The sequence below is a fragment of the Moschus berezovskii genome, chromosome 27 (genome assembly GCF_049115385.1).
Source record: "Moschus berezovskii isolate FMDL1 chromosome 27, NW_MosBer_1.0, whole genome shotgun sequence".
Classification (NCBI taxonomy): domain Eukaryota; kingdom Metazoa; phylum Chordata; class Mammalia; order Artiodactyla; family Moschidae; genus Moschus; species Moschus berezovskii.
Genome location: NC_142486.1, coordinates 4,997,750 through 5,011,732, shown reverse-complemented (window position 1 = coordinate 5,011,732; position 13,983 = coordinate 4,997,750). Strand labels below are relative to the sequence as shown.

The following is a 13,983-nucleotide window of genomic DNA, read 5'->3' as shown; positions in this document are numbered from 1 at the left end:
AATACCGTGGCATATAATTCAAATACTCAAGTGGCTTCCTGTCCCTTTCTCGTTCTGGCAGAACTGCTCCCCAAGACAAGGAGTGCCTGCGGAGGGCCAGTCCCTGTAGTCTGGACCAGGAGCTGGCCCGGGGCCCTCACTGGCAGGGCAGAGGCAGGCCCTGGGCCCACCCAGCGCCCTACCTGCATACACTCGTTCTTGCCCATGACGCCTGCCAGCTGGAGGTAGCATTTGACCTGCTGCCGGATCTTCTGGAAGCAATCCACAATGGGGACGGTTGGAATGGTGTGGATACGACTTAATATATCCAGAGCCACATTGACCAGGCCCTGCTTCCGGGCAATCTTTCCATACTGGATGATCGCCGACGCTGACGCGTGAACCCCAAGCATAGCATTGTTTGAACTTGGGTCGTGCTGAGAACTGTTTTCATATGCAGTTACAATAGCTGGAGAGGAAAGAAGTGACATTTCAGTCCACATCAGACATCTCTCGGTTTAAGGCTTAAATAAAAAATGAAAAACAAACACAGGGTGGCTTATGAAAATGGGAAGCTCTGTGATCAACCTGCATTACTTTTCCTCAGATTCTGCATCAAAAGGATGATCTAAGAAGCACTAACTCCTCAGTTGAGAGTTACCCTCTTGGCTAAGGCTGCTGTGGATAAAAAGAGGCCTGGGCAGGTCTAGGGAAAGCAGCAGAGGGGCCCAGGGAAGCTGAGCAAGGCTCCACCCAGCCCCTCGAGAGCAGGTCTTGGGAGTGGGGGGACCTTCAGAGCAAAAGGGCCACGACCCAGAGCTCTGATCCCACTGGTCCGCACCCCTGGTGCCGACAGGCAGTTGTTTGGCAGCAAGTCTGTCCTGGGTGGAGAAAGGGAACAGGGAGGGAAATTCTTCTCCTATTTCACCACCTTCATCTTTACCCTCGTCATACCAACCATCTCTACCACACCTGCCAATAAACAGAAGATTTGGTAAAAGAAGAAACAAACAAAAAAAGAACAAACAGGAAAACACAACCAAGACATGAAACCAGAAAAGTGGGTGTCTGGAAAATTACATGGTGGAGGCATGCCGGACCAGGTGGGTTTACCCTGGTAATGATGCTGCCGCCACATGAACACGCTGCTCCAGTGGGACAGGTCGTCCGACACGATGGGCAGCCGGTTCCGCCATGTCTTCACCACCGTCTTCATGTCGTGCAGGCTGTTGTTCCTCCCCAGGTTGGTGGGCTGCAAGCCTGCGTTAATCTGAGCAGCTTCCTGAAGCTCAATGATTTGCTGGGCTGCCTAAGGGGACCAGGGTGAGAGATTCCACAGTGAGCAAGGCGGTAGGATTGGATGAGGAAGGCAACCCTGAGCTGATTGGGAGCCTCTTCTGTGAAGGGCCCAGGATTCAAGAGGATGCTCTGGGACTTACTCAGACGTGGCATCTGACTTATTCCATGCCTCACACACGACTCTCGGGATACCACCCCCCCCCTCCCCCGATCTAAGACCTCCGCCTGAGGCGCCATGACACTGGAGGCTGGAGAACAGCGGGGTCCACGCCGCCCCCCTCCCGCCCCCACAACTATCCCTTGGCCATCCCTCTGCCCCCCGCTGGGTGTGGCTCTTGGGAGGTCCTCGACAACGCCTCCTGCCCTCAAGCTTTCTCCATCAACATGTGAACCCCGGGGCCGCGTCAATCTTCTCGAACGCGGCTCCGATGCGCTCCCTCAAGCTTTCTCCATCAACGTGTGAACCCCGGGGCCGCGTCAATCTTCTCGAACGCGGCTCCGATGCGCTCCCTCAAGCTTTCTCCATCAACATGTGAACCCCGGGGCCGCGTCAATCTTCTCCAACGCGGCTCCGATGCGCTCTCCCGGATGACACCTGCGTTCTCACCACCCGCCTACCCATCTGTCCATGGCCCCCCTTTAAACCCAACACGTGCTGCTGGCTGCAAACGCGCAGTGCCCTCTGCAGCCCCTCTCGGCTGGGGCGCAGCTCTGAGCCTTTTCCCACACTACCTGTCAAATCTCACCCTTGGTTCCCCACAGCAATTCTTCCCTTCTCTGAATCCTGGGTTTATCTGTGTGTGTTTTCACATGGCACCAAGTCACAGATGCCCCCGTAAAATTTGCCTTCTTACGTTACAGATATCTCCTCTCTCTCCAGCCTAGCTCTTCGAGAAGAAATGTTTTTAAACTCTCTGAATTGTCTGAATCCCCAAATACAGCACCAAGTTCGGGACACACTATCCTTTTGCTTGCTCTTAATTTTAAAAATTGTCTACAAGACTTCACACTTTCCGTCTGTATCTATACTTCAAGTTTAGTTCATTACACTCAGATTTCTGAAACCTTAAATCTAATCTTGCCTCCCACCAAAAGCTCACTGAAGGTAGAACAATGGGGCGTTTGCAGCAGCTGTGCTGAAGCAGAATTAAAGCATCACTGACAGTGCCCTTTCAGGTGTGCGGTTCAGCAGTTTAGCACCGATCTTCCTCAACGGACCACCGAGTTGTGTCCCAACAAACACGTCACAAGTTGAAAACATCTGAAGTTGAGAATGTGTTTAACACACCGAACCTACCAGACATCCTAGCTTAGCTGACCTGAATGTGCCCAGAACACTCACACTACCTAACACAAGGCCTGTTTAACAATGAAGCACTGATTTTCTCACATAATGAAAGCGAGAAGCAGAACGGCTGTCGGCAGGCGGCCGTCTGCCGTCAGGATCTCAATGGCTGACCAGGTGCTGACGCTTGGCGCCACCGCCCAGCACCAGAGAGTATTGTGCACGCACGCTGATCCGGAAAAGCATCCAAATCCAGCATTCGAAGTATGGTTTCTACTGAACACATACTGCTTTCAAGCCCAAAATAATAGATACGAAAAGGGAAAATATCAAAACAAGGAGATAAAATTGCTTTGATGAGCTTCTGGTTCCCTATGACGAAGAAAATCTAAGTATGTTAATAAACAGCTACGTAACTTTAAAAACCTATAAAAAAACTACAGTATAAAAATCAGTGTAGCAGTTTTAAGTCTCAGAACTACTCTTTCAAAAGGAAAAAAAGTGTGACCATTCTGAACTACTGTTAAAACGGCAGCCTATAGTTTTCCCTCACTCAGCCACACTGGGAGCTGCTCTGCGCCAGGCTCCAGACGAAAGAGGTCTAGAGCTGGCACGGCCCTGGGTGTGTGCGTGAGTGTACGTGTATCTGCATGTATGTGCACGTAAACACACACACGGGCCGGCAAGATGGGAAGAAGGAATTTCCACGCAGGGGGCAGCGTGCGCAAGGGGCTGTGGGGAGTCACTGACTGACTGGTGGCCCGTGTGGCTGAACGAGTCAGCAACAGTGAGGTTGAAACAGAAAGGAAGAAGCCAAGGCGCAGGCCATTTAACTGCAGCCTTAAAGAGTCTCAGAGGGAGAGACCCCTGCTCAGACCAAACAGCGGCATCACACTGAGGCTGGTATGGTGGGCATCAGAGCATACTCTTCAAGCAAGAGTGGAAACCATCGCAGTCACCCTGAGGGAGGTCACCAGAAGCCACATTTCAGTCCTCTCCCTTCCGGCTCTGGCCATGCTCTCGCCGAGCCCGGGTACAGATGGCGGGGAGGACAGGGGAAGGCGTTTCCTCTGCTGGAGGGAACCCCGGAGAAGGGACCCCACCCCCACCAGCCGGAGAAGGGCCCCCCACCTGGAGAAGAGACCGCCCAGAGAAGGGCCCACCTGGAGAAGGGCCCCCCACCTGGAGAAGAGACCGCCCCCGGAGCAGGGCCCACCTGGAGCAGGGGTGTATGCACGTGGGAAACCACGTGTGGCAGCCTCCGCCACTCGCGGATGGCCAGGCTGCTGGCCATCTCCACCAGGCGCTCGATGAAGCTCAGCTGCTGCTCCTCGGGGTGGCAGATAGCCAGGTACCCGCGGTACATGTTGACCTTCCAGGCCATCTCCTTCGGACAGCTCACCTCTACCTGGGGGGGAAAAGCATCACACGGAGGCAGTGGGTATGCTTTCTCTCAGCGCAGAGTCAAAAATCCAACTTTTTGGTAGCCAGTTATGCAAAGCAGTGAAGAGCAATTAAAATACAAACACTCATTTTCTCTGGAGCAGTAACGCATTATATATTTTTCCGAACACTCTCCTTTTCCGAACACCAAAGTGTGGCCAATCTCTCTGGCTATGAAGCCTTGCCACAGGCTCCTTGCTTTAAGATCACTTGTAGTTCCGAAAGGGGAAACTGGTAAGACTCTGTTGCGACAGATCAGGTGAACAACCTACAAAGTTGGCCAGGGAATTTCAAAAGGCTGAGACATGTGCTCATCTCCACTCTGTAAGTATCAGGATAATTCTGGAGTGTCTTCAACTCACGCTGTTATCCTGAGACACCAATCTAACTTGTTCCACATCATATACGGAAGCAGAAGGCAGCGGTTCAGGTTTCTAAGAATATGAGTGAACACTCACAAACTTCACTGTCATTTAAGTCCATATTTATTATCCACTGTAAAATGTTCCCCAGATCTCTCTCGTATCCTGATTATCAGTTCTACTGATGAAGCAGACAGAACCCAGAGCATCACATTTGCCCCCTAAGCCCAGGCGGAGGCTCCAGGTGTGCCCTGGAAAGCCCCTGCATTTGCCCAGCACCTTCTGAAGACGGTGTTAGAACTCATCCCATCTTATCAGCCTCTGATAGAGCATTTTAAAAACTGTAAATAAAAAAGTCTTTTCAAAAATAACCTCTTTGTATATAAAAAGATGAAAGAACACAGAGATGTTCTTGAAAGAATTTTACAGGACTTGCTGTAACAAGATCAGTAAGACATTCATTCGGAAGCACCTCTGGAAGTAACAACAGAAATGACACATCGGAGCTGTGTGGCTCTCAGTCCGGAGGGGGAAAGGGCGGTGATGGTGATAACGACACGCTGACCTGACACCAGTCCTGTCTGCTGACATCTGACCTCGGAGCACAGTCACGTCCGTGGGTTACTGGTTCTCAGTAACCCAATCGTGAAGAAACTCAGGGAGGCAAACTTGGGAACACAGCTGCTTCCTACAGGGTCCTTTACGATCACAACCTACCGTCTCACATTTTCTGGACTTAAACACTAGTTAAGACGGGACCTGTTCAATCACACCTACTCTCTGGAACATTAAGAACAAAAGCATCTCATTTTTCCTCTGCTGGAAAATATTACATTTATTAAATCAAACCAAGAAATGTACTACTACAAGCAGCCCCATAATCACAAGACACAAGAAGAGAAAGGTGTTTTTGAATTACTGGAAAATGAGTAAATTCAGGACTATCAAAACATCTGAAATTAATTTACTGCAGATTACCCACAGTGCTCATTAGTATACTTCGAGATTTTTCGAATCAGTAAGTGCCTTAAAACTGGGGGAAAATAATCAAGAACTTGAAAGAAGAAACTCATCTGTCAGACTTATGGTCAGTATAATACTGCACATATCCTGCTAAGTGAGACCTCGGAAAAGAGAAAAAGAAACATTAGAGTGAGCTATAAATATTTTTATATTGATATAAAATAAGGCAGAATATTTATCAGAATAAAGAAAGGACATTAAAAATAAATTAAAAAAAAAAAGAACAACCAATGGTAAATGGAACCTGTCAGTAAACTATTTTTGTTTACTTACAGTGACTGGTTTACTTCTCAGAGTAACACAAACTCCCTGCATCAGAGGAGCCATTTCCCAGATCCCAACCTGAAAGTCCAGACCCTGGGCTCTACAACCTCCCTGTAGTTATGGTTTGTGACTATTTCAGTTCTTCCACCTTCTGCATTTTGTTCAAAAGCAGCAGCAGTGGTGAGCCACAATACAGGTAAAGTTTTAAGTCAATCCTTTCAAACACAGTGGCCTGGAACCTCCGTATGCTTTGAGCCTACACATCAAGAAGGGAAAATCACTGGTGACTTTAAATATGCCCTTACCAGGCAAAGGGGCAAGGTGAGAGCAGGCCTGCAGTACAAACCCCTAAGCCCCGTGACACGGACACCACAAGGCAAAACCTGAGCAGGAAGGGGCGCTAGGGGAGAGAGACACAGGAGGGAAAAAAGTGAGCCACAGGCACGGCTGCGTCGGCAGAGGCTGAGGCGCTGGCGTGGACAGCAGGACGTGGGCTCAGGCGGCGGAGCTGGGCCGTCAACCCCGGCTGCCAACACCGCGCACAGGCTCCCAGGGCGAGAGAGACCCGCACCTTGGTGCCCACTCTCCTGTCTTGCACTGAACTCCTCTGGATGGAGTTTAACTTCTGAAAAACGTGGAGCTCAACCAAGTTAAGGGCTCGACTTCACTTACACGACACGGTTACCACTTCTGAACTACAAGGTACGTGACACTGCTTTGATGCCACAATCTTACTGACAGCCCGGCTTGCACTTGCACGACACTCACATCTGGCAACCAGATCCACCAGTAAAGCGGCCTCGGTTCTTCCCAGCTTCTCAGAGCCCAGAGTCTGCACGCCTGACACTTACTGTAGCCGAAGGACGACCCAGAACTAAGCCATCACTTGACTTGGATCCGGGGGAGACGCTCGTGGAAACCGAAAGTGGCGCTTACCTCCCAGGGGCTGTCTTCCAGCTGCCAAGGGGCCCCGCATGATGCAAGTGAAGGGAGGCCCCAGAGACTTGGGGCTTTGGAGAAAGGGTCCCCCGTGCCCGCAGAGACTGTACCCTGAGCGTGGACAGGTCACGGTGCGGGGGCCGGGGGGGCATGGTCCTCACCTGCACCAGCGCCTCCTTCATGGCAGTCCAGTTGGACACCCGCCAAGCACACTCAAGGACCAGGTAAGGATTGATGTGACCTTTGGACTGGCCGTACTCTGTCAAGGCTTCCCACTGGTTCAGCTCCTTGGAACACCTAGAGACCAAGGATCAGCCTGAGCTCAGTGATTTTAAGCCACTTCCATTCCAAAGAAAGGAAAAAATGTCCGCCCCCCCCCAGAGAAGGGTGGGTTTCTAAAGGGGTGCCGCAGTGCCCGGGGCACTGAACCAGGGGCCCCCCTGGAGCAGCAAGAACCTCACCCCCACAGCAGAGCAGAGCTCCTGGCCAGCAGAGGCAGGACTCAATCGCTCTTGCCAACACACTCTCAAGTACTCGAGCCTTTAACAGTTGTTTGTCGATTTTTGTTTGTGCTTTTCTTTGTGGGGCCATAAAGAGAGCAGCAAGGCCCCTTTCTAAAAACACTCGTCAGGGAAAATTTCAGACTTTCCCTTGGCTCCCTTTGGTGACTCCTGACCACGTCCCCGTTCAGCTCACCGGATCCAGTGATCCTCCCAAAGCTGGTACTCTGGGAAAATGGCGGGGGAAGCGTTGCTCCTCTCGTGTTCCTTCTTGGCTTTATCCATTGCCTTTTCATACGACTCCTGTGCCTGTAAAAATTAATAATGCTTTCAAACTGCTGCTTAACTAGCAACTTCTGCATGACCACCGCTCAGTTACTTAGGGCAAGCTGGATTGCAGACCCGGGGCCGTTTCGGGCTCTCACCATCTCCACTCAGAATGAGAGTGGACGAGCTGGTGCCCGAGTCCCTGCCCAGAGCGGAAGCAGCGGGACTCTGCACAGGTCTCCAACCGTCAGACACGGCAGCCGGGCCACAGCCGGGCCTCGGCTTCTGGAATTTCTGTGGCTTGGCGTCCTACCCGGGGCTGCAGCCATTCCTCCACAGTGACCCCACTGCCGAGCAAGGACGGGCAGGGGGACTAAACTCTCACGCTGAACACAGCCTACCTACCAATCCCAACGGGACCAAGGACTGCAGACGGGAAGCATCCACGCCGGCTACACTGACAGTAAAGAACTTATGACTGAGCTTCAAGAGTGCGCACGTCTCTAAAACCGAGACTCTAATCTCAGAGCCCGTGTGTGGATAAACACATGCTTTCAGGAGATCAGGAAACTTCTTGTTTAGACAGGAACTGCTGTGAGGCCACGACACCATGGAACCTCTGTAAGCGCCTTCCACCGCCCACGAGGCCCGGAGGTTCCCCGGTAGTGGTACCTGCTCGAAGAAGCCGTGCTGCTCGTAGGCGATGGCTGTGGCCGTCTCCGAGTACTTGCAGCGCTTCTGCCACAAGCCTGCCCACATGTCCTCCTCCTGAAGCAGAGAGTAGAGCTCCGCAAGGGAATCCAGGATCTCCTGGAATAGAAGGTGGTCTCTGAGTGCTCAGGGAGGGGTACGGCGTTTCCCTGACAGGGCGACTTCATATGCTCATCAAGCCGTGTGGACGGGGCGGTGAGGCCTCACCTGCTGGGGTGGAGTGATGCTCTCCTGCTCGTAGAACTCGGCGGTCTGCTTGGGCTTGATCTGCAGGCTCAGCCCCTTCTCGAAAGCCTGGTGCTCCAGCATCAAGGTGGAGCGGAACCAGAGGTTGTGGGTCTTGCCCAAGTACTTGAGGACGCAGGGCCGGATGGGGATGGGTGGGACGCACTGGGACATGGCCTCCACGAAGCAGTTGAGGGCGCTGGGCTGGCAGTCCCGCTGCACCTGGTGGCTGCCGCTGCACAGGAACGGGCTGATCTCGCCCGCCAGAGCCTGAAACCCAAGGTTTGGCTGGGGCCTCGTGCGAGAACCAGCCCGCCTTTGCGCTCTCCCTGCGTCTGGCACGCGTGTGATAACTCACGTAACGCTAGTTCCCTCAGTCTTTGAAACTTAACCAAGAGTTTCTTTCGCAAACACTCCTCAAAAGCTAAAACTGCACTTTTCTAAAGAGGACTTAAAAAAAACACAGACTCACATGCTGCTGTCTGTCAGACAGGATTTTCCACAGCCTGGGGAAGAGCTGGACCCACGTCTTCTCAGCCAGCGTGGTAGAGATGTGGCAGAGCTGGACGAAGGCACCCAGCAGGGCTCCCGTCTGCAGGGGGAGAGGCCGTCTGGCACCAGGCCCCCGCCATGCGGGTGATGCCCGAGCTCCCTGCTCAGGAAGCAGGACCCCCCTCGCTACCCGACGCTGCTCTACTGCCTGACATTCAGAACCTGAACAGATGTCGTGCTGAAGTGAAGCACGAGCTCTGGGCACCACAGAACCCTCCTGCTGTGCTGAGCAACTAGCACAGACACGGGAAAGGGGCTCAGCGACACGCTACATGTCTAACTCCGCAGGGCACCTAACATTACTGACTTCACCATATCTGAAAAGTACGAACACCACACTGGCCCAGAAAGTGGAAACAAGAGATACACAGTTGCCATCAAAGCAGAGGCTGCTGAAGATACCAAGGGGAACCAGGAAAACTATACGCATAGGATATGTTATTTGCCAACAGGTGTAATCCTGAAGAAACCAGGAACCAAGAAAGGTCGGAGTCTCTGCAATTAACAGTGGGCAGATGGAGAAGCAACTGGAATGCACAGGACTGGCCCAGAACACCCCACAACCGGGGCCAGAGCTGGAAACCGGGGACCCAACGGGCACATCAAATCCACAAATGTGGCTGCCTCTGCCCACAGCTCCGCCGTCTCTAAGGTGTTAATTTCTCACAAGTCAGGTTTCTGGCAGCTTGAAGCCCACCTCCCCACACAGCAACAAACAGCCGGTGCAGAGGGGCTTGGGCACATGCCTGCCAGCCCACGGTGGGCCCTGCGGCTGAGACAGAGACACATGTGTTAAGATAATGTTGTCCCTTTCACCCAAGAGCAGACCAAGATGGGAGCTGACCCCATACCCCATCTCTGTCAAAAACGCACAAGCCCAAGATACAAACGTTCCACAGAATGGGGGAGGAAACACTGAAGTGAAGACTGCTCCTGTCTGCTCCTCAGGCTGCGCTGCGTGGAGGCCGCGATGAAACCAGCCCGGCTGCTCCCTGCCCACTGGGCAGGTGGCTCCTGGCTCCACGTCAGCAAAGCTCTCAATGGCCACAGACCTGCCCCCAGAAACGCTCGCCTCACACTCCATGAATGGGGCAATCTGCGGGTTCATGAACTGTTCAAAACACTGGGGGGCAGGGAAGAGCCACCATCATCCCCCCAAACTTGCACAGACCTTCACTTCCCGGAGCGTATCAAGAAATTTGTCATGTCTGTTGGTTAACATGTGCAGCTGGTTTCCAATGTCCTTCTCAGACAGCTCTTTGGTTTTGGGTGTGCTGGTCTGATCTCCAGGAGCCAGTTCAATATCTATCTCTACATCCTAAAAAATACAAAAAACAAACATGCAAAACCAAAAGATCAAATAGTTAAAGAAAATCAACACATACAACTCTCGTAAGCTTCTTGTTAAATTTTTGCCAAGTGAGACTTCAGTTTCCTGGAAGTCTATGACTATTTAAGTAATCCTGAGTTCTAAAATAAAAGACAAGCAAATACAACTAGACCAGATCTAGCGCTTTCTTACATGATGCTATAAAAATGTGAGCATTCTGCTGTCATATTTGGATTACAGAAAGGAAAATAAAAAAGAAAGCACAACTTTAAGCAGGATAAAGACCTAGGAATCATCGCCTGTCATTCCTGAGAACGCAGCACAGACGTGTTTACTTGGATCAGGACTATCATCGGGGCCAATGCACAGCACCGTGTGGGCATAGGGTTTTACACAACTCGGCCCCAAAGAGGAAGGAACCCTATTTCTGTCTGAAGCTTCTGGGAAGTCAACATCCCACCGCCACACTGGGCTTGAAGTCAGGTTATGGAACCTTTGGTGTGTGCCATTGAGAATGCAGACGAGTCACATCAAAACAGTGAAAGTAAAAGCAAAGTCATGTCTGACTCTTTGCGACCCTAAGGACTAACTACACAGTCCATGGAATTCTTCAGGCCAGAATACTTGAGTGGGTAGCCGTTTCCTTCTCCAAGGGGATCTTCCCAACCCAGAGATCGGACCCAGGTCTCCCACATTGCAGGCAAATTCTTTACCAACTGAGCCCCGAAGCCCAAAGCTGCCTTTGAGTCATCTCAAAGCTGCCACTCATTCCAGAGGACTACAGAAAGGACAGAAGGTCCCATCACCAAATGACCTCTTGCTTAGTAAGTGCAAAGGGAAGAAAGTCTTACATTCTTATCTGTTAATGAAATAAGCAGAGATGTCACACAAGAAGGGGTACAAACCACCCCTTTCAGAGCAGAGAGAGTGCCTTCCTCCGCCAGTACCAACAGGCTGTCTTCTGACACCCAACACCCCAGCCAGCTTGAGCCTCCATGGGCCGACAGCCTAAAGGACACACTCACAGATCCATGCTGTGAGGAGCGTCCCCACTCCCACACGGAGTCATGACAACCATTGGGACCAAGGCTCAGCCCTGATGGTTAGTTATGGGCTCCAGGGCTGCCCCAGCCAGACTGGGTGGAGACCCAGGAGGGTCAGAGTAGGCGGCCTGAGGAATCAGCTAGAGACACGGCTCCTTCAAGACAGCGTCACTCCCCCAGAGCAGTGCTTTAGCATACAACGCGGGCAACTCCTGACTTGGGGAGGACCATCAGCAGAGGGCAAAAGGCCCTGTCTCAGCAGCACCAACCCATGGTAAGTGACTGCTCTCCAAACTGAATGGCAACCCCAGATGCTCATCAGTTCCACCCTGAAATCTTGCCCTCTGCGACATGGACAGACCCTGAGGGCACTGTGCGCAGCGAAATACGTCAGACAGAGAAAGACAGAGACACACAGAAGGTCATCAACACAGAGAACAGACGGGTGGCTGCCAAAGGCCGGGGGTGGGAGGTAAAATGGGCAAAGACTCGCAAAAGGCACAAACTTCTGGTGATAAGCTCATCGCGGGGCTGTCACGTACAGCATGGGGACCACAGTTAATAACGCTGCGCTGTGCATCTGAAAGTGGCTAACAGTAAATCTTAGAAGCCCTCATCACAAGAAAACAAACCCTGTAACTATGTGTGGTGAGGGACGTTAATTAGACTTTAGACTTACTGTGGTCATTTCACAACACACACAAAAACTGAACCCTCACGCTGTACCCAAGACTAACAGCATGTACATCAATTATACCTTGACACAAAACAGCAAACAGTAAGTAACTGAACAGGCACCACACTCAGACCTTTCAGCAGAGCCAGGTCCTGATCTGCTCCTCTCGCCCTAAAACCCCCACAGCTGATACAGCATCCTCCCACCAAGCCGGGAGGCTGGCTGCGGAGGCGGCGCGGGTGCGGGGCGTTACCTCCTCCTTGGACTCGCTGTTCTCGCGCTCCCGGGGCTCCTGCTTGACGTGCGTCACCATGGCGAAGGCGGCACGGTCGTGGCTGTCGGCCAGGTTGATGACGTTGGTGATGGAGGGCAGCATGGCGCCCTGGCAGCTGGTCCCAATGGGCGTGCTCTTCTCACACACGGCCAGGAGGAGCTGGGGGCGTGCAGGGAGGAGGGGCCTGGGACTTGCACCTGGCACTCAGGCGTTGGGACCCCAGTGATCTGAGTCACCTCAACTGGCACACGTGTGCGGCTGACCCCCCAGTCCCTGGCTTGCTCTATTCCGCTGCCCCCACCTAGACAGGAGCCTGCACCCTTCCACTGTCCCCACTCAGCTGCCCCCGACTCCATGTCTAAGCAGGCTGGACAGAGGGGCCAGCTAGACTGGGCCCCGGAGGCTAGACCATGTGCTGGGGATGAAGACAAGCAGCGGCGCAATCTGCTTCGCGGTGAGAACGGCTGTGCAGGAACAGGCAGCCTGTGCTGGGCAGCACGGGGTGGGTGAACACCAGCAGGACACTCCTGCCTCCAGGAGCGAGAGAGGAGGGCGAGAATCATGGGGCCACGCACTGGCGCCACCCAGAGACAGGCCAGAGCAGGCACGGCCAGCCCCTCCTCCAAGGTCTCTCTGACTACCTGACCCAGAGCCTGGCACCTGATACAACCGATCGTCTCCTGAATGAAGAATGAGCTGGGGAGCTCTGCCCACTGTGCCGCCGTCAGCAGAGTCCCACCTGCTGCTGCTCACAGCACTGAGAACGGATGCTCAACCTGGTGGGAATGTGCCCACGTGCTCTCCCTAAAGCCCGGCCACGAGTGCCTCCTTTCCCTCAAGGGGAATCTCACAACCTGGCATGTCGGATAGTGGTGACTCCCTGCAGACGTGGTCAATAGCCTGTGTGTGTGCACGGCATGCGTAACTTCCCGTCCTCTACGGGAAACCTAGGTTGCCTGGTGTGGTACACTGGTAATAAAGCCAAACAATGAGGAATACAGACTCCTGACCACGAGCTAGTTAGAGACAGGCCATCTGACTCGCCATCCACTCAAACAGCCTGACTGTTCGCGGGGGCCCTCCCCTCCAGCTCCCTGGCCCCGCGAGCTAAGTGGTCAGAGCCTCGTGCCGTCAGGCCAGCTTGGCCTGGCCGCTCTACCTCCTGGCTGTTGGTCAGTTCCTTCCTACTAGAGGTGACAGTGGCTCTGCGGTGGAGATGTCTGCCTCTCTGCGTGGGTGTGGACACCTGACTCACCTCAATGCACTGCTTGATCCAGAAGTGGTTCCCCATGGCCTCCCAGTTCTGGGAGCAGGTCACGTAGAGCAGGCGCTCATAGACACGACGCTTCATCGAGTTGTCGAAAACCTCGAAAAACTTGGCTCTGATGAGCGGCTGGGCGCAGCGCAGCCCCGAGAGAAAGGCTGGCTCAAGCTTTGCGGTCAGCTCACTGCCCGACAGCGTCTCATCCCTGGAACATTTGAACAAAAGGCTCATTAATGACGCCAACATACACTGTGTGTCTTACAATGGAAACGAACGTTTAAAACATTATATACTAGAAGATTAAACAGTCACCCCACCAGTGGGTCAGAGAGCACAGCAGGGACAACACAGCGACACGTGCTCGGCTGCGGGGATTACCTGTAGACATAGTTCACAAGGTCTAAAAACTGGGCGTTTAGTTCAAGATCTTCTGGAAAACGTTTTTCTATGTAGGTCATCATTTTCACAAGCAAAATGGACTTCTCCCGGAGTGTAGGTGTCTGCACAAATTTAAGAGTCAGATATTTGAGAAAGGACATGTTCAAAG

General features: G+C 52.8%; 1 protein-coding gene across 8 annotated transcripts in view; it reads right to left on the bottom strand.

The window, feature by feature from the left end:
- Nucleotides 1–13,983, bottom strand: part of TRRAP (transformation/transcription domain associated protein) — a 90,759-nt gene that overhangs the window by 18,350 nt on the left and 58,426 nt on the right. For 5 of the 8 annotated variants that reach the window (XM_055410292.2, XM_055410297.2, XM_055410295.2 and 2 more), the window contains 12 exons: nucleotides 13,815–13,936; nucleotides 13,428–13,641; nucleotides 12,152–12,331; nucleotides 10,021–10,167; nucleotides 8,770–8,889; nucleotides 8,280–8,567; nucleotides 8,034–8,171; nucleotides 7,291–7,403; nucleotides 6,756–6,891; nucleotides 3,780–3,971; nucleotides 1,060–1,288; nucleotides 183–448 (listed from right to left, as the gene is read on the bottom strand). In XM_055410292.2, the coding sequence (XP_055266267.1) occupies nucleotides 183–448; nucleotides 1,060–1,288; nucleotides 3,780–3,971; nucleotides 6,756–6,891; nucleotides 7,291–7,403; nucleotides 8,034–8,171; nucleotides 8,280–8,567; nucleotides 8,770–8,889; nucleotides 10,021–10,167; nucleotides 12,152–12,331; nucleotides 13,428–13,641; nucleotides 13,815–13,936 (2,145 nt within the window). The remainder of the gene's footprint in view (nucleotides 1–182; nucleotides 449–1,059; nucleotides 1,289–3,779; nucleotides 3,972–6,755; nucleotides 6,892–7,290; nucleotides 7,404–8,033; nucleotides 8,172–8,279; nucleotides 8,568–8,769; nucleotides 8,890–10,020; nucleotides 10,168–12,151; nucleotides 12,332–13,427; nucleotides 13,642–13,814; nucleotides 13,937–13,983) is intronic. The other 3 variants (XM_055410296.2, XM_055410299.2, XM_055410300.2) reach the window with 1 other exon arrangement.